The sequence below is a fragment of the Ciconia boyciana genome, chromosome 5 (genome assembly GCF_034638445.1).
Source record: "Ciconia boyciana chromosome 5, ASM3463844v1, whole genome shotgun sequence".
NCBI classification, from domain to species: domain Eukaryota; kingdom Metazoa; phylum Chordata; class Aves; order Ciconiiformes; family Ciconiidae; genus Ciconia; species Ciconia boyciana.
In genome coordinates, this window is record NC_132938.1 from 49,809,283 (window position 1) to 49,830,220 (window position 20,938).

At 39.6% G+C, this 20,938-nt stretch overlaps 1 protein-coding gene across 10 annotated transcripts in view; it reads right to left on the bottom strand.

Annotated features, from left to right (window-relative positions):
* TRIM2 (tripartite motif containing 2) overlaps positions 1–20,938 on the bottom strand; it is a 97,262-nt gene that overhangs the window by 26,925 nt on the left and 49,399 nt on the right. For 8 of the 10 annotated variants that reach the window (XM_072861438.1, XM_072861440.1, XM_072861432.1 and 5 more), the window contains 5 exons: positions 13,998–14,179; positions 11,632–11,869; positions 5,112–5,263; positions 4,252–4,432; positions 300–1,023 (listed from right to left, as the gene is read on the bottom strand). In XM_072861438.1, coding sequence (XP_072717539.1) covers positions 300–1,023; positions 4,252–4,432; positions 5,112–5,263; positions 11,632–11,869; positions 13,998–14,131 — 1,429 coding nt within the window. In that variant the 5' untranslated portion in view covers positions 14,132–14,179. Of the gene's footprint in view, positions 1–299; positions 1,024–4,251; positions 4,433–5,111; positions 5,264–11,631; positions 11,870–13,997; positions 14,180–18,806; positions 19,165–20,938 lie in introns of those variants that run through there. The other 2 variants (XM_072861437.1, XM_072861435.1) reach the window with 2 other exon arrangements.

A 20,938-nucleotide genomic window follows, 5' to 3' on the forward strand; every position in this document is an offset into this window, starting at 1 on the left:
ATTATATTTTCATTTTATGATGCCCAATAGAGTACAGGAAAGGTGGTAAAATATTTTATCCTAAATCAAATGTATGCATTTCTCAACCCAAATTCCAATTAAATATTTGCTGCAAACAGAATTTCTGAAGTATGGTCTTGTAAAATTTACATATAAACAAAAGTCAAGAGGCCTACAGGTATTATCAAGTTGCTCTACTTACAGCTTTAACCTTAAAATAATTTAACGTCTAGATTTTTTCATCCAGTTTCCCTGAACTATTTTTAAGTATGTCAATAGGTAGCAGACAAGTCACCTACCTACTCTGAAGATCAAATCATCTTCAATGGGATTCTCTTTTCTTTTACCGGTGCTGTACATGCTCGCAGGTCTTTTCACAGCTTTCTGCTTCACATGACCACTGCCAGGAGATTTAACACGCCTCTTAACCCCTTCAGTGGTAGGGGACACATCTGCTGATCTGACCACTTTAAGTTTGAATGGGCTGCCCTTGATATGTTGATCATAAAGTCGCAGTGACAAAGTGAAGTCCCCTTCTTTCTGAACAGTATATAAAAATTCGTAAGTGCCATTTTTATTGTCAAGTATTTCTCCATCAGCTACACTCCCATCAGGCGTGCTCAGTTCAGCAGTGAGGTAAGCATTCCCAGATTTACAGAGCTCCCCATCTTTGTCCTTAGTTGTGATGGTAACGGACATGGGCTGTCCGATCACTGTCTGCCTCAGTCCCTCACCGGTGGCAACTGTTTCAGAGGCAACAGCATTGGTGGTTAAAATAGTACCCAGATTGTGAATGGACTTCTTCAGGCCTTCTGTTTCCACTATGAAGTCCAACTGATCATTTTCACGTGGCTGCAACGGGAAGTCCCGCTCGGCCAGTTCATTCAGCTTGTCACTCATTTGCTTCTTCACCAGCAGAACTTCGGTTTCAGTGCCGTGGTTGAGGGCTTGGGCTGTAAAGTTGCTGCAACTTTTAATGCTTTCTTGTCCTTCAAGTAAGGTATCCAGCTGTGTCTGGAGGACCTGCATGCATTACCAAACACTAGATTAGCATCATGTTACAAGAATTATCCTAGCAATATGTAGCACGTGTTATATCTGAAGGCCTTTGTAGAAACCCAATTTAGAGTGCTTTATTTTAGAGTTTATTTTAAAGTTTCATTTTAGAAAAGTACCACACTGATTCCTTACACGTTCTTGGAATGTCATGCTGCAACGCAAAAAAGGTACCCTGTTTTGGGTCTTCAAAGCTTCACAGATCCACTGTCACACTACATTGAATTATTGCCCCACCTGTCTGTCTTGTCCTTTTTAAAAAAAAAAAAAAAACAAAAAAAAAGGAAAAAAAAACCCAACCAAAAAAACAAATGTAGAAGTTTGAACCCTGCTCCATCTATCTCTCAGCAGTCACAGTTAATGAGATAGTTACCCGGAACTGAGCTGTGTGCACAGAGATAGAGATATTTTGGAGTCATCAGGCCCATTAATAAGGGAGGCTGCAAGAAAATTCTTGAAAGTATTTCTTCAGAGCCAAGGGAAACCTTGGGTTACTCCTCTATGGAGATGGACAAGAAGGCACTCTCAAGATGTCAAGATCATCCATCCTGAGGAAAACTGTGATTCCTGATCTAAATAAGTAAAGAAAGGAAAAGTCTTCCCAGCAGAAGCTGGTAAGTTGATTCCCCAGTTTCAGCAGGCAGAAAAGCAAAACGTAAAGGATGGGTTGTGGATATTGGGAAAAGTTGGGTTGAGTAGCCTGAAATTTTGGTGGGCAGCAAGTAGCTACTCTATATTTAAGACTGAGAAAGAATTTTTATTATAGGCTCAGTTCTGGCCCTCAGTCTAAAATCCTTAAAACAGTATTGACCTCAAAATTGTTAGGTGTGGGCTGGGAACAAGGCTAACATTTTTTTTTTAAACCAGTTTTGCAATGAATTGAAAAAAGGATCCCTGAATTATAACAACCTAGCAGAGAAATTCATGACAGTCAGGAAAGCCCAAACATTCCAGCTACCCCCCACATGCTCCACTGATGAAATCCCCAAACCAAAGTACCCAGTCACACATGTGGTATGTTTTTCCTACAGAGACGAACTAGGGCACAGACATTGCTGTGGACCAGAGAAGTTATTTTGTTGATGATCACTGTAAAGTAAATATTTTTGAAATATTTCAATTGAGTTGAAAGTAAACTTAGAGACTGGGTGTATTTATTGCTACAAGGTACTCTTCCCTTGCTGAGACACACCATGTAATGACACTGCATTCTAAGGGCATTTTTCTGAATCTTACAAAGCTATCTGCTTTTCACCCACTGGAGAAAATCCAGGCTGATGAGTTACTAATACGGGAAAGTGATAACAACACAACATCTTTTGCAAGCAAAACAGAATGAACAAATTTCAAGACTACACTGAAATTTCAAGTTATCTGTTTTTCTAGGCATCTCTAAACCTCTCAGGATTCAATACAAGGCATTTCTAATCTGCCTTGTCTTTATTCCAGGACATAAGTAGTTAAACAGATAGCATAGCTAATAAAGTCCCAGGATAACAAAACCCCATGTGCTTGGGGTAACAAACCACAAACTGAGGAGGAAGACAATTTGCAGCTACGTTTTAAAACCATTATTTTCTCAATATAGTTTTCTTTCATTACAAAGATGGAAAATATTCAATCCTACCATAACTAATATTTAAAATGTGTTTAGAATATTTTACACAAGGCCTCTTTCAGTCCATTGGACAACTGAAACTGAATTGCCAACTTTCTTTTTGTGAAGTGTAGCCCTTTCATTTTTTCATTTTTGCAAAGTACATGATCAGAATGGTGGAATATTTGGGTTTGAATGATTTTGCAGGACTACTATTCATTCAAAAGCAAAATCCAATTCCAATCACTCTTTTTTATACAAATAGGGGAGATGCCTCTTTTACTGCTTATGTGCAGCTTTGTAAAAATTTGGTTCTCTAATGCCCAAAATAGTTTTTAAACTATTTTAAATCCCTTTAAACAACAATAAGATAATTTTACATCATATTCCATCTTGTGTGAACTTTGTACATACCCTGAGTATATTTGCTTGCTAAGAAAATAAGTTTTTGTGACATCTTGGATACATTTAGATGAACCTGGGATCTAAGTTCAAATTTTTGATGCTAAAAGCTCCTCAGCTGCTACTTAGCTCTGGAGATGACTAAATTCTGTGCCCCAAGGGTTTTGGGCTCCCTGTGTTCCTGAAAGTACACATCTTGTGCACATGTTAGAATTCCTCCATTTTCACAGCCCCAGCAGTTCAATACCTTCCTAATGATCAAGCCTGTTCCAGATCCAGGAATGCAGCATTCCTCCACTTCAGACATCTGGAGATGCTCAAGCTGCTCAGTAATCACAGAGAATGCCCAAAGATGCCAATATTATCAGGCACTCTTGAAACTCCAGTTTTTGATGCTACTTTCTTTTAAAGGCTACTTTGAGGGAAGAGATCTTTCTCTTAAATGAAACAGACAACTGATGCCCAGGAAGAAAAGGACTAAATTATTTCATTTGCCTGATTCAGACTTACTAATCCTCAACAAAAACCCTACCCACCAGGCTACAGGTTTCTCTTTGTAAAAGGGCAGATTTCTGTTTTCTTCCTCTGAAGCTTAGTCTACGATACAGGGGGAAAAACGCAAGATTCAATCATTAAGATAGGAAGTAAAAGAGTGAATACAGCTCGGGAATCTACTGCTCTCTGCATTCCCCTGAGGAAGTGAGATGTCCATCCAATCTTTATGTGTTCCAACCAGTGACATCTAACATGAAATATGTTACCAGGCATTTGAAAGTAAAACAGTGCTTTAAAGCAAAACAGTAAGCCTTGCTCAGTTCTTCAGGAGAAATTATTTGGCCTGTATCTTCATGGGGGAGTTCACAGAATTGCAGCCCAAGGATTTCTGACTTTCCTTTGCTGTTCCCTTATTGTCATCTGCACATCAGCATGTTGGCTTTAAGCAGATGCCTGCTTAGTATGTTGGCCATTTTAGATCCTCACACACCATGCACAAAGAGCTACCTGCCCATACAGGATCTGGATTCCATTTATAAGGCTGGGCACCTACAAGCGAGGCTCTGCAGCACGTGATTTCAGGAAAACAAAGTTCTCCTCTGGATCTCAGACACAATTTGTCAAACTGGCGTCCTGCATAATTTGTAAAAACTGGCTGATTAAATTAATAGCTTTTCATTGAAACAAAACATGCATCTTACTTTGTGTTTAAGGCCATAATTCACTTCCAGTTCCATAAGCAGCACACTCTTTCGCACATTTAAAGTCTTCTGGAGTTCATCAAAAGTGGAATGAATGTCATCTACAATGCTAGCCTTTTGGTTGGTTAACTGGTGTATGATTTCGGATATAAAATGAAGTGCTGAGTCCATCTCTGGAAGCCTGAGGGAGGGATTAAATTACAAAGATTGCTGTTTCAAAAGTCATTAAACATTGGCCCTTGCCCTGATATCTTTTGATGAAACAATCTCATCAGCAGGCTGTCTTTAAACTCGGTCATTTCCCAGAAGTAAGTTCATTCCTTTTATAACCTCATAGTGGTTTTGGTCTGCTAAAATAAGGCTAAGCCAGGGCCCTCCCTTGTGGAAATCCATTAGACTTTAGGCATTTCCAACAAGGAGGCCTTGGATCCTCTGTCCTTTATGCAAATGTATCTACTTGGGAAGATATAACTGGATCTACCCCACTTTTTCTTTTTTTTTTTAGCCTTTCTGGCACCGTAGTGTTTGTACTAATCTTTTAAGCATCCATTATTACTTATTTATCATGAAATTAATGAGTGGCTAGTACTTTTCTCCTTAACATTTTATGCCCCTTCTTTGGAGGACACTTGCATTTCTAATAGCCTCTGTTTTGTGAAAGACAGATAGGAATCTTTTGCTCTTTTCTCTAATCCCTCAGTGCATCACACTCAATGGATTTTTTTCCTTATGCTAGCCTCACTATCTCTGTTTTCTAGGTAAAGGTCCATAGCACCAGCACATTAAAACATCTACCCAAGGTAACACAGGAAGCCAGTGGTAGAACTGAAAATGGAAAATAATCAGTGGAGTCTCCATACCTTTTGTTGACGGCATCCAACTGGACTTGGAGGGAAGCCTTGTGTTGCTCCACCACATCCTTAAGTGGTACTGTGGGATGCTCTGCGTGTTCTCCCTCTGTACACTCCCGGCACATGGCTGTCTCGCAGGACTGGCAGTAAAACTCCATCACCTGGAAAAGTGCACAACTCTAAATTCAAACATGGCAGCAGTAACATCACTCAAAGCACATCTTACCGGGTCTTGAACTCATGTTATTATCCAAGCTCTGAGACAAAGTTTCTCCTTTCTTAGATACCAATAATTTACTGCCTAAAAGATGGCTGTTATTCTTATATATTTCATACCAAAATGCTGGTTTAAATGCATTTTATTCTATCAGAAAGTGTCAGAACAGCAGCCTGGGAAACAGAATGCTGGATTTCAAGGCTGGCCCTAATATCATCTTCATACTGTGTAATAGTAAGTTTTGGCGTCTCTCTCAACTACTCCGTGAAACAACTCAAAAAACCAGGGCATTCAAGTGTCTTCGCTAACTCAATCCTTAGTCTCCACAGAGGGTCTGCCAAAGAAAGTGTAAACTTAGGCTGTTTTTCATAACAGGGCCATCCATGGAACATTAACTCAACGAAGCTCACCAAACAGCATGCTTATTTGCTAGAGAAAAGCACCGTAAATGAACCAATGTGCTGCAGGGAAAAATCTCCATATCCCATTACTAGTCCCTTAAAACCATCAAAACCTCATATCTGAGATTATAATAAGAGTGCTGATCTACACTTGAAAGAGGAGATTGTTTCAACCTGTTACGTACCCAGTAAGATGCTGTCTGGAGATAAAAAAAGATCTTTACATGTAATAAATACCCCAAATTCTGAATATATTCATGAAAGGATAGAAACAGAAAAATGCTGTGCCCAAAATCATACGTTGGTCAAAACAATGCACATATATGCAAATTCAGCATGAGACTTTCTTTTACAGCTAGGAAGTCCTTGAGCACGAAGCATTTTAGGCTTATTAAAAGTATATAAGGAAGCTCATAATATATGCTTCAAAGCAAGACATTGGCAGCTCTCTTGCATTCAGAACAGAGCATCAGAATCTTGAATAACTTGGCTGATGCTTCTGGCACTCAGACCTCTCGCACAAAGATGGTTGTGCTGGAGATGATGGTTGACAAGAAGATGGTTGTATAGAACTGGCTGTTTTCAGGTGGGCAGAGGGACCTGTAACAGCACCATGCAAAGTAGCTGGCTGCTCCAAGACATCTTGAGAATTAGGAGGGAGAAGTAAGAACCATGATTTGCATGTGGCTATTAGCATTAATATAGGGATTTGCCTCTGATAAGCTCCTTTCCATCTTATTCCCATTCTTCCCTCTTATCTCAATTCACAAGATACAGGATTCACATGCGATGAGGGTTTAGTCACTTGTTGGCCGTTCATGTAAGCCACTATAGAGAAAATTTAAAAGCTGCTCCAAATAAACTGTGTAAGATCAAATATATCAGCAAGGAAAAAAAAAAGTAGACCTTCTAAACAATGACAACCCCCATCAACACTACTCCACTCCACAACACTACTGTGAATTTAGCAGTCTCACAGTAGTAGATCCTCTGAGGCCTGACAGTTACTTTGGTAGGCACTAAGATGTGATGCAGTCTTACAGTGCATAGAGGAAATGAGTTCAACAGAGTTTAGGATTTAAATTCTTTTCAAAGGCTTCAAAAATTTGCAACCAGAAACAACCAAAAGGAATATTTCCCAATATTTTATTAGGAAACTCTTAAGTCTTTTTATATGGTCAAAAAATTTCATTTCTTTGTAAAGTCAAAAGTTGTCAAAAGTTCATCTTTCTGCCTCTTCATAAATTCATGCTTAAGTTCAAGATATTTTAACAAGCCCTTTACTTATTCAGTATTTTTATCTTTGGATACAATGATTAGAATAATTTAATATTTCTGTTTCCTATTGAACACCTCATAATAAACATCATTATATTTGCAGCAACATATATAAGAAAGAAAGCATCTCATTGGCATATTAAAGTTTAGCCTAATCAACTTTCTTCCTCTTTATTCCAGCACCAGAGAATCACATAAGCTAGAATGGTAAAAGCAAGCAGACCACAAAGACTTAATATGTATGTCTGCATAGAAATAGTCTTCTTTGCCTGAGTCAAATTCAAAATCTTTTGAGTGAAGCAGCTATCATTTCCCATTAAAATCTTTGGATTGTGCCATAGCTGAAGGAGAAAGAAAACCTAGTATTAATACGATTCAGGCTTCAAGTGCCTAGATAAGCTGATTTCCTAAGATTTTGTCTGACATTTCTTAATCAGGTAAGATTAATTTCTAACTACAGACAGACATGTATTACTGGCTTTTCCTCTCTCCCCTCAGTGCCCAATCATGGGCATCACATTTTGTGACACTCCCAGAGAGCTTTTCATGGGTTTGCTTTCAACAGGTTTGCTTTACAAAACATCTCAGAAAAAAATGTTTGCCTGAACCCCTCCTTTCCAAATTGAAGAGAGCTCTTGGGCAGGATATACTATGGCATCCAACACTGGCTTCAGCTGTATTTCCACTGAAGTCAACGAGAACATTCCCATCAGCTGTAATGAAATGTGAATTAATACCCACTGGTTCTGAAATCCCATCCACTAACTCCCACCTTAAACCAGACCAGCATATTTCAGCACAATGATCTAATTAGAGACGCACACATATCTTCACTCTGTAATTTAACTGAATTTACAGAAGCTTTTTAATTTGCATAATCAAGGATGCAGGTACTTCTGAATTAGATTTCACAAAGCCAAAGCATACTAATTCCAGCCCTTCAAAGTTCAGGTCTCGAGAAAAAGGCTCTCACTAATCACAAGCCCCCCTTTACCTAAAATCACATTCAAATAATCTCATTGTTTATCCTCTGCTTTCTTTTTGTTTGAATAGCAGTCCAGAGAAAAAGAATGAGTCTGCTCTTTGCCAGCCTTCTTCCTCATCTCACATACATGCTTAATTCCTCTGTCCCAGGGCTCGTGTACCTTAGCTTTGTATGTTTTGGCTTTTAGAAGAATGTAAGTTTAGATTACCTGAGGGCACTTCCCAGATATCTGGTAAAATTTAGAATGTGGGCTTTTGTTCTCCCTAGTCACAGCTTTTGCCTTACCCATGCAGTAAACCTGAAAGCTTTAATCAAATTTTTAAAACACTTTTGTAAGACTGTCATGACTTAGACAACATGCTTACATACAAGTGAACCATCCAAATCCCTTGTGTGACTTTCCAATTCAGTCAGATATGATTGTATCAGTCACACTATTGCTTCCTAACTGTATTAAATGTTACTTGTGAGGCAGAACAAAATTTCACTAGCAGTGAGCTCAGTTTATTGGTTCTAATGCTCATTAAAAGTCTAACTGACATTCTGAATTTTGTATTTAGCTTCAATGACACAGTGAATATTGCAGAGTACAGAAAAAATTAGATTACACTTTAATGGGATACACAAGTAAGTCACATGGTGGGAAGCCCAGAAGTGAGGAGAAAAAACAAGGTTTAAAAGGTATGTTATGAAGTCACTTCATCAGAATATCAAGGATATTCTTTATTTTTCTAAGAGAAAGTTCAGGAAATGTTTTTCTAGACAAGATCTTATACCTTTCAAGTTGCCAAGCTATTCCGTGATTTTTTGAGAAAAAACTAGGCAGAGATAAGGCATGCTTTCTTGTTACAAGCGTTTAATTTAATATTGGGTATGCTCTCTTGTTACACTCTATAGGCAGAAAATACACTGCACCTGTAAAAGCATGGATGCTAGACTCTGGGCTGGCTTTCACTTCAAATTCAAATAAGACCCAAGCATGGACTTTTCAGAATGGGTGACTGCAAAGAGGCTACACCACTCATTACATATTACGAAGTAAAGGATGTACAATTTTACAGCCTTCCCTGTCTTGGCTGTTGTACCTGGTCCCTAAATTATTATAGACCAATGTTTCCAAACCGGGATGCTTATATCCAACAAGAGCTGCAGGTGTTTAGCAGCTGAGAATAAAGCCAATTTTATTTTAATGTATAGATAGAAGATAAGAATCTTCTGTTAGGTTCAAAAGTTCCATAACATATGCGCCCTATTGCCCCGATTTAACAAGAACATGTATTTGTGTTCTCTGTTGGGTGAATATGAGGAAGCATTTGTTTATAGTTCAAGCACAGGAAAACATCTCTCGTGTTAAGATACTACAAGCTAAGTTTCATTTTCCGTAAGAACACACACAACAAAGATGCCACAACAGAGGATGAGAGGATGTGTGCAGAAGGAATAGGATACACACACACACATGAAAAATATGAGTAGTGGGAATAAGAAACCAACTGGAAGGGAAAGGATCTAATCTACATGGCCTGAGGAAGGCTAAGTTACAAGCAGACAGGCAAGCCAATGAGAAAGTATCTGCGCATCAGTTTCTATCTGATCTTAATCAGAGAGGTTTAAATCTAGCATGGCTGGAGAGATTGAAAAAACTTGTTTAAACAGAAACTTATTTCCAAGCTAATACAAAGAAAATCTGGTAATATTTAAATTAAATATACTTGATGCAAATTTTTCCCTTGATAGTAAAAAATACAATGAGTCTGACCTTACCCCAAGCAATATGTAAAAATTAATGGAGAGAGGATTCAATGCAGAATGACTGCTGGTTCTGTGAAGGCATTCTTCTCCAGCTACCACCTCAATCCTCTCTCGCTCCCTGAAGCCCCCAGCAAAGCTGCTAGCAGCCAGGCACTTCCCTACAGTGCTCTCGTGCTGTGTACCCATGAAGCCAGCAAAAGCCCATTTCCTCAGTCAGGCCCAAGGTGCCCAGCACGTTGCCCTGTGCACCCTGCCTTTCAGCCAGACCCAGCTGGCCAGCCTCAAGCACCTCTCCCCAGAGCTCATCTCAGCTCCTCCCATCACAAGGACTAATGTATGCACTTCTGCTTTTAATTTCCTAGCTCACACAGCTTTAAATTGGAGTCACCCTCAGCCTGCCCCAACCGTCCCAGATACTTACAGAAGCAAGATGATATTCCAATCACACACTACTCATTATCCTAAAAGGCACTCTATGTTTCAAGGCAAGCCAAGTAAGTTTGGTTTAGAGGACTTACAAACCCACCTTTCCTTAGAAAGGAGTTCTCAGAGAGGTACAAGGTGATGTATTTTTAATTGTAAGCAAACCAGTTTTTTCTAAGCACACCCAAAGGATCATCAGCTGATAATGTAAAATGCAAAACAAGTAACATCTCATTTTGACTTTTTTCTGCATTTCACCATCAAATGTCTCCTATCACAATTGCTATATCAGAAAAGAACTATGATTCATTTTAAGGAGAGCCAATAAAATGCAAATAAAACCTAGGAATGTATTAATCAGTAACCACTACACACACATAGGTATCGCACACATTTAAAAAGTTACACCAGTTATTCATTAATCAGAGTGTACAGCAAATCAGTTCTACAAGTCCACCTAATTCCAGCAGGTCAGTAAAGGAAAGGGAACCGAGCTGTTCCTTTGTAAGAGTAATCACTACCTATCAGCTGAATTATTCCTATACAACCTATATACCTAAACTAAATATCAAATAAAGCATACCCAGAAAGTTGTCTTAAAATACTGGCACATATTTCTTGGCTTGCATAGAAGCACAGTATCCAGCTTACAACACTGTGTTGCTCAGCTTTGCAACATGGTCTACTCACATGTTTGCATAAGCCTGGCTATGAAACAGGAGTTCATATCCCTACCATGAAGCCCACAGGTTAAAATTGAAAACTGTGAAGTAAGCAGAGTTACAGCTGTTCTTGTAATAATCTGGGGATACTTACGCTGTTGGGGGTACTTGCCAATTAATACACTGATATGATTTGAGAGTGTATGTCAGGGGATGCTGTGCAAAAAAACAAAGCAGCCTCCAAGGACTGATACATGAGATGCACAAAACACTGCAGAATAAAGAGAAGCGTTCTGTATCTAGCCTGTGCTGACCCAAAGTATCCTGAGCTAGGACACCCTTTTACTTGGCTCCATGTTAATATGCTCACATAGCTTTTGGTACTGCCTCAGTGTGCAGGTCAGTTAAGCTTATAAGGTCCCTGACACATACTGCCTAAACAAGCCCACATGCTCCCACGGCAATAGTTGAGTCTACAAATAAGAGCACTATGGAAAGCCACCCCAAAGAGGCAAAAGCACAAGGTTCAGTGCTTGCAGGACAACAATTTTGACCACATGTGCTAAAAGACAGTATCATCCAAGATGACTGGTACGATGAAATAATATCCTGACTACTTTAAGACGCTCCACTAAGAACATTTGAGTTAATTTTAAGAATCCCTTGTCTTTTGTTGACATATTATAAAAATCAAAGAACTAGTGTGATTCCAATTCCCCCACTATCTTTTTAGAACGAAATAACCATGACAAACCAGACCAGTCAGTACATATCAGTACCTGTGCATATCACAGGAGTTCATCTCACTTACATTTCCATCGTGATTGGGGCAGGAGAGCGGTTTGCCCGCAGCAACAGCGGTGACAGTCTCCAAGATGGAGGACTCTTCAATGCTGTTGTCCGGTGTTCGTTGCAGGACATCCATCAGGTTGGTGATAAAGAAGTTGTTCTGGAGTGCAGAAACCCCCTTCTCTGGCAGAATAGAGGTCTGGCGGCACACGGGGCAAGAAAGGGTTAAGCTATGGGCTGGAATGTAATTCTGTAAGCACCTACGGGGAAGGGAGGTGGAAGGGGAGAAAGAGAGAGACAAAATATCAAAGAGGAGAAAAACTCCCTTCAGTTTAAGAACTGGTTTGAAATAGTGCTACCCCTACTTAGGAAAGCTACATCACCAGGCTTCAGAAGTAAAAGTGGTTATGGGGATTTTTTTTCCTTTAGATGTTTTTTTCCTCTGACACATGAAAAAAGGTTTGATAAGCTGATATCATTTTAACAGTTATGTGCCTTTCTTTGAGCTATTTATGCAGAGTAGATCCATGCTTCCAGACATGTACTGCATCCTGCTCACAGTATAGTAAAAATTATAAACTATCAGATTTGACAGACATGAAGTTACTGCATCAAGTATTTGAGCCTATGTCTGACTAACCGATGGCTGACCCTGGTATTTCCAATAGAATCTCCTTTATTAGCTTGTATCTGTGGGTTTAGTGTTTCAGAGCTAAAAACTGGTCCCAATGAAAGCAATGGAAATTTTTCCATTTATTTCAATTAGGAAAGTTATTTGGCAGTTAGCCAGAATCAACAGAGCTCTCTTTACTACATAGAGAAGCATGTCCTAGGTTATCACAGTTTATGTTAAGGGGAGTTTTGGGGGAAGATTTTTGTTTGTGTTTGATTGGGGGGGGGCGTGTTTGCTTTAACAGTTTTGTTTTATTTTTAAGAAAAATTGAATTTCACAGAATATAAATCTGACACAAAAGTTCTACGATCAACAATATGCAGCAGACTGGTCTAGGTGATAGTTAGTGCCACTTTTGGCCTTGAAAATCAAGTTAACAGCTGCTGGGCATGCAACATCCAACTGCAATTGGCAATTCAGTATAGTACCATAAGCTTTGCAGAATGCAGTTCTTCAGGAGTCTAAAACTCCTCATGAGATGCCAACCAATAAAGTGTGACCTCGCACAGCTACACAGCTCTCATCCACTTCCAAGGGCTTTGCTTGCACCACTCTATATCCTCCCTTGGCAGCCCTCCTCCTGACCCCCCCAGTAAGGGCTCTGTGAAAGGAGAGCTTAGGCTTTGTACATCAGCAGTACATTGGAGGAGTTCTTCCAACCTCTCTCCATAACCAGATCAGCATAAGAGGATTACAGTGAAAACCAGAAGCTGACCTTAGGATTTACACATGAACTGAAGTCAAGAAACTTAAGACATGGTGGTGAAAATCTTGACTTCACTGACTTCAGTGAGAGTTGCGCTGCTGACTTCAGTAAAGTTGGGGTTTCCTATTCTTCTGCAAAAGACCATTTCATCTGATACACTCAGAGATCCACAATTTTTCTTGCACCCTGTGCAAAATTAGATATGCACACCACAATTCTAACTAAGAGGTGGAAATCTTCTGAACTAACTGTTCATGCAAAATACCATTTATTAAAATTCTCCTGCCATTCAGTATATAATCCAAAGAGTTGCATCCCATCATCAGATAAAGAATTCTAACCAATAATTCTTCAGCTAACTTTTCTGCAGATGCTGTATTTTCCCCACCAGTTGATGGATAATATAACATTAAAGTATCACTATGTATATTCAGTTCATTCAGCTGAATACAGTAGAAGGCAGGTTGCTGTTTTATCACATCTCTTTTCAGAGAGTTTTTCCACTTCAGTCAACCAAGCTGCAGAATAATGAAGACATTTAATCACAGGTTATTAATAATGTATATATCATGTCTAACCCTTGGATATTAAAGGATGGGATAATTATTTCGCTGCTTAGTAAATCAACAAAGAAAGGTTTTTATAGTTTCTAATTTTAGGCTAATCACTATAAATTTGAGGCCATTAATTTGAGGTCCAAATTCTGACTGCCATCACCTTTCACATTGTTGTAACTGTATTCATTAGTTTCATTGGATTTACTTTTTATTTACTCTTGCATAAAGGGAATGTATTCCAAATATTCCACTGCTGTCTCCTCTTCTTGCCTGCCTGCCACAAATAACAGCGTTTTTCTACATCCCTGCCTTTCCAGCATTCCCCAACTTTATCATGCCTTAACATGACCTTTACAAGTAAAGCGAAAAGTCCCTGTCCACTAAAGGATGCATTGTTCTGTGCTTGTTGCATGACACAAATACCTAGTTACCAGCATGAGGAAAGGACTTACCTCTCACAGAAAGTGTGCAGGCAGGGAAGTACTTTGGGGTTCTTGTAACGGTCCAGGCATATGCTGCAAATCAGAAACTGCTTGTCAATCTGACGGACCACAGGACTTGGGATGTTGGAGCCTTCACTGGCCATCCTAGACCACTGACATATGGGTCCTGTTCCCTTCTACCCTGCACACTGCTGGAGTGGGGTGGGGAAAGAACAAAAGAAGAAAAATGGCTTATAAACTCCATGAAACAACAAAATCAACAACTAATTCACTCATGTTTCATCCTTATGTAGGAATTCATATTTCCATATAAAACCAAAACAGTGAAGAATTAAACTTCTAAAATGGTTTATCACAGATGAGAGCCTGGGAAACAGTCAGCCAAGTCTACAACACCACACATAACACCTTTGTCTGAGCAGGCATTCTGGAAAGGCGTGTTGCCTCTGGACTGAAAGAGTTACAGGGCTGTCTGGTTTTCAAGAAATCCCACGATAAAAACGTTCTTGTGCCAGTAGGTTTAGCCAGTGCTAACAAACATAGGATTTCTTACATCTGCAGTACCGCTGGCAAAATGCTTAAACTGGAACTGCACCAGCCAGTCAAATGGCTGCATCACAGACAGAGTTTGAAAATGGTTCACCTAAAATTTTTTCCCTTATCAGTGCTGGTGTTGCCAAAGATATGGTAGGTTTGGACTCCCAGAAGCACCCAAGAAGGAACCTCCAGAACCAGCCAGCCCCTGGGAAGGGAGTGCTCAAATTCTGCATCAGCAACAGGGGTGAGGAAGGTGAAATGAAAAATCCTCATGATAAAAGAAACTGAGCAAAGAAGAGGCAACTGATAGCTTCTAAGAATCAACAAAGGTAGGGTGAAGGATACATGAAGCACATCCAAATAATAAACACAAGAAAAATGGCATTCTAGGCAGAAAGAGTAGTAAGAAACATGTTTCTAGGACTGAAGACTCTTCATAACCCTGGCATATAAAGCCATGAAATAAAAGGGTGAGAAAAAAGCCTACTAACTGACAGAATTAAATTTGCAGGTTAAAGGAACGCCAGCAGGCTTGAAACACCTCCTGTCCTGGAACAAGGCACAGGGAGAGAAAAACTTAGTTTCTTTGCAGCTGGAGGTACAGATTGTAGCCAACAGAATTAATATGTGGAAAGAGAAGACGGGAGGAAAAGGAAGGAGCAACCTCAGAGAAAAGTAAACTGCCTGCTAAAATAGTTTAGGAAAACCTGACAAGCAAAGGCCCTGGCAGAGTGTCCCAGCAAGAACTCCTCTCCATCAGCATTTCTAGTGGGTTGGAGTGCTGGGAGGCACAGGGTCAATCCCCGGGGAGCCGACCGCAGCGTCTCTGTCGCAGCACTTTCTGCCAGTCCTCCTGCACCCACAACAAAACAAGGGCTCCTCTTCCATGTGAGCAGTGAGCCCAGCTGGGCTCCTTCACTGCATGTACACTCCTGAGGCAGTAACTTCTTCCCTAAACATTTTCTACCCCAGTTTTTAGTCATCCATTTCAGATAATTTGATATTTGGCTTGAGGGCAGTTCAGGTTTTCCAAGACAGAAATAACAAGCCCTCTGCCTCAGTGCTGATCACGCTCATTCAAAGGTCACTCAATTCCACAATGATTTGCATGACCCATAGTATTTTATTGGCAGCGTTACATCAGATCTTCTTCCTGTACTGAATGCACGACACACTAATCTGGCAGAGTTGAACTCATGCTGTTCTTCCTGAGCTGTGTATTCAGCCGTACAGGTATGGTTTACTTACTACATTGAGCATTTTCCTACTATTTCTAGGACAATGACAGTGATTATGGAACATGCTATACTGATTTCCCTGATAACAGGTTCCTGGGGACTCACTTCTGTGCTAGCAAGTACAGCAGCATAAAGTTATTCACAGTTAAAATACCCAACAGCAGTAACTGACATGTAATTCGATGCACAACACTTATGGTGGGCCCTTTTGTTTCCTTTTTTTCCAAGAAAGGGGAATCCGCAAGGTTAAAAATTGCTATAATACTTGTAAAATACAATGTTTGTTCATGACCCAAAAATGCATTATTTCAGAACTGATCATTTGTTTCACTTTTTTTCATTTCTTTCCCATAGTAAGATAAAATGTAAATATTACATAAACACAAATTAATTTCCCCTATTTAAATGCCATAAGTCACACACAATAAACCTTAGGAGATCAGTTAGGAACCTGTCTTACTTTTTAAAAGCTTGAGTTAAAAATGGCTTTACAAGAAGTAGAACCAAAATATCTAGCTTTCACAAATGCGAGTAGAAAGAGCAGACTATCAAATATGCATTAATGTATTCATGCATTTGGCAGTATAACATGCAGAATGTCAGTGATGTGTTTCAAAAGAAAATTCATTTCACCACCGATGCAGCTGTGTTTGCCTCCCACTCTCCCTACCCAAAAGTTAGGGGTGGGGACCCAAACAAAACAGGCAAGATAATCAGAAGCAGGAAGACTTCTTTGATAAGAAGGACACCGATGTTATGAATAGTGTAATTTTTTTGTTACAGACTAAGCACAGACTATTTAAAAAAAAGTTGTACTTAAGATATGAAAGTTCTCCAGTGAATGCTGCCTGTCATTTAACAGAAGAAAGTTCTCTAGCACCCAGATATTTTCTGTAATTTCATCTTTTCACCATCAAGTACAGCTACGCCAGCAAATAGTGTTTATACAAGGAAAACTCCTGCTGCCTGAAAAATTTCATATTGATTTCATCCGATCTTCATCTTAGTCTTTTACATTCGCCCAATCTCATTGCAAGATCAGGTGATTCTTAGCATTTAATACACAAAGCTCATTCCAGTCACTTTAATTTTCAGATGTTCACGCTTTAAGCTTTGTCAGTGAAAGAAACCATTAACAATTCAGAAATAAGTGCTTTTAATATTTGATGTTTTGTCTGGAGCCCAGCAGGCCATGATTGTCATTTATCCCCTGTGCTAACATAAATCAGGTTTAAAACATGCACCTGAAAATAGAATTTCAACAGTACATTTCAAGCTTTGGCCACTACCTGGTACAATAACTTCTTACACAAGTTTAAAAAAGTTTTTTGAGTATGGAATTTCCAGGATTCTGCAGCCTCCCTGAGCCAGCTCCACCTTTGATGCTATTTTGATGAATGTGATGTAGCTACGAGAAGGATGGTTTCGCCCATTGACTCACTGAAAGCAACTGTACAATCAAAGACTATTTGAGGAAAGGCTGGAGATTTTAGATGATGCTTTTGAATTTTACCAAAGACAGCATTTATTCTGATTTACTGCAGTACTCACAGCAGTTCCTCAAAGCAGCAACATAAGTTTCAGACATATTAGCAGTGGGAGATTTTGCAATGTAACACTATTTTTACAAGAAAAAACATTCTTTTTTGTAGTAGCATCTTCTGAGCTTGGAAACTGCCAGAGCTCTTTTTGGAGGTTCATTCTGTCTCACAATCTAATAAAGAGCAGCTGAAGCATGAGCTTTGAAAATAAGTCTGAGAATCACTTCTCTATATATTTATACTTCATAATTTAAACATGCAAAGCCAACGGTTGTGAAACATTACACCAAATGACATAAAACCCTACCCATTTATCTATAAGAAGTGCACACTGGAAACCCAGTTCAGCTTTGCTAGATCAAGTGCAGAAACGGGTTCTGAAATGTATAGCCTTTGTGATCCCTTTGAGGCTCAAGGGTTGCTACCTTTCCAGCCACCCCAAAAGTAACATTGTTCTTTTTCCTTCTGCTTGGAGATACGACTATTGATTTTCATTCAAAATACGCTGCACAGCAAAGAGAGGAGAAAACAATGGCTCTCTAAGCTAGTGGAAAGCCTTGCCCTGCTATGCATGCATGCCTTCAGGAACGAAAGTCAGGGTGCGGCCCCACCCATATGAAATGAACTTCCTATAGTATTAGAAAAAGGGAAAAAAAATGTTAGTACAGCAAATAACAGTTCCAGAAGAGTTCTTTCAGATAAATAGAGCCATGTAATAGGAAAGTGCACCCTTTCTACAGGTATCTTCAAATGAACTCTGGAATTCCTCAGCAGTTACCAAATTCTCTATTAGTCTCTGAGGCCTGGCCGAGAAAAAGACATTGGGAAAACTTATAACTGTCTGTTCAGTTCCCAGGATTTATTCCTAAAAGAGCAGAATTCTCTGTTGCTGATACACTGCTATCACCGAACTCCACCCAGCCAGAGCTGCAATGAGCCCGAAAGTACAGCCTGAGGAGAACAAATTGCTTGCAGCTTGTTCATCCTCTTCTTATCAATGGTATTCACAACCCAGAGGGTCTATTCATGTATTATGAATGAATAGGTTTCCAATGGCAACGTTTCCAAAGGAACGGTTAGGCCTTGAGAGCCGTAAGAAAGGGTGGGGAACCTCAATAACGTTACTTCAAGGATTGGGGGAGCTGGGGTTTAAAAGTCCCTAAAACAGACATATCGCCTGTCCACAGTCTTCAGGAATAAAGAACAGATTAAAGCCATTTCTAGCAGCAGCCCCAGGATTAGCCAATACAGAACACACCGAGCAAATTAATAATCATAACCGCCACACGGTCCACTTGTGTAAAAGGCTTGATAAGCTAAATTTGCATTCCTTTCTCTCCCACTCTTGCAATCAGCTTGGTGCCTTGTTTAAAACACAGCAACCCTCTTCATTCTTACAGCATGCAGAAGCATAATGAACGATCGGGGGCCAAAACAGAAGGAACAACCCAGCAGCAGCCACCAGGAATAACACTGAGCAAACTTGAGCATTTCAGACCTACCCATCTTTGTAGAAAAATAGCTTAATCAGTGCAGTGCTGAGGATAAAATCCTTGCAGGGACGGAGCTGCAGTTCCGCAGTAATCCAAACGAACAAACCATCATCTGTTAATATTTCAAGCCTCACAAGTAAAACTGCTTAAGAATCCCTACCACAGCATCGTCATTCTTAGATGCACAACAGATTTTGTGCTCTAAGGAATGATGCTCCATTCCACGAAGAGGACAGGTGGAAAGAAAAATGGAAGAACAAGAGGAGGCCCAGTGAAGTCGTCATGAATTTTTTTTTTCCCCTGGGTCATTTACAAGTGGGAGACCCCTTCAGGATTCAAACCAATCAATCTTTATTTAGCACATCTTTTTCTCACTCAGCCTGTGTAGAAAGACTGCAGCAAATGGTGCAAGGGATTGTGGGATAGGGATGCAGCAGAGAGCTGCAACGAGATTCGCTGGGTTATTTTTTTTTCCTCCCTACTCAGCAATCAGCTGTTTCGAGGCTCCGCGCAGGGCCATTGAATTTGGTCACCAGAATGTTATTACAGGATTAGCAGGCGGAGACAGCTACCACTGTGCATCTGGCATGTCAATGCGGCTAAGAAAGACATATGCAAATATTGCTCGCAAATCGGAAAAAGGATTTAACTCCGAAGGGGAGAGTAAATATTACGTAAGATCCATTACCAGGACATTCGCCACAGATGAAACGAAAGCACTTTCGTTTATAAAGGAGATTAAGCTTAACGCTTAATGATTCCACCCTGATTTTTCCAGGATTCAGAGTATTTCTTGGAACACAATTCTTCCCTGCTCCAACTTTCAGCAACAACAAAAGACCCCACAAGCGCGCTTTGTCTCTCCAGATGTTTAAAGCAGAAGCAAAGAACCTCTTCAGAAAGCTGTGCTACTGACACACAAACCAGCAGCAGTTTCTTCTACTACAGAGCTGCGTATTTGACCTGACTCAGACTCAAGTCAAATATTTAAGGCAGCAAAAACTCATATTCAAGAATGCAAGAATCAAAGCTAACAGTCTGTTCAACTTTAGTACAAACATTAATGCAAAGGTGTATTCTCTTAGTTAATCTATTTACTTGTTTAAAAAACTTTAAAAATCACAGATCAATTCAGATTTTACTAGGCTATTACCAAAGGAAATAAAAAGAAGTTTGGTGTCTGGTATTTTTCAGCTATGCAGAGAAGGTTGTTAAAAAGATGCTTGTGAATACACAGACACTACTGAAGTAAAGCAACAAAGAATTAGCTTTGTCTTCCAGTGTAACAGCTGGTGGTTTTTGCAGACAAGGTAGTATTTGCATCTCTAAATACAGTGACTCTTTTCTTTTGAAAAAACAAATCATATGCAAGTATTTCAGCTAACTGAGGCTAACAAAGCTTCCCACAAATAAAAGGACACAAAGGTCCATTTGCATCAAGAAGAAAAAATGTGAGGTTTAAATACTGTCTGTGCTACTCTGACTTAATTAGGACAGATATAGTTATTTTAGAAGTTTAAAATGTTGTCCTAAGCTCTTTAAGCACAGTTTCCAGAATACAATATTTATTCCATTCCTGGACTGATGAGGTAAATAGTATTAATAATCATTTAGCATGACTGAAATGTAATCTAAATTCCTGTTAAAAACATAGATTCTGCGTGCATCATTTACTTTCCACTTGGCAATCATTTAGCCAGATTGGTTTTATGCATCAGGCAGATCCAGCCTGGTTTCCCTGGGTAATGCCCACAGGGCGAAAGCATGTTGTAATCCAGTTTATAACCTGAAATGAAACATCAGGCAGTGTGTGTGCATGTGCTAGGATTTTGGGTGCTTGTGCCAAAATACTGCTCCTCTGATTCCCTCAACATGTGCTGAACTCTGTCAAAGAGAGAGAACAAGGTATGTTTCGTTTTAGCTTCAACATTCAGCAGGTCAGAAGAAGGAGGCATCTGCACAGCAGGATTCACAGTTTAAAAAAAGGCCAGAGATTTCAGGTACATTTTTGGAGGGGTGTTTTTTTATGTTTGGTTGGGGTTTTTTGTTTTCTTTTTAAACTGTCTAGAGAACCCCCCATTGCAAAGAACAAGCAACATATTTCACTCCCACCACAAGGAAATCCAAGGCCTTTTGTTTCT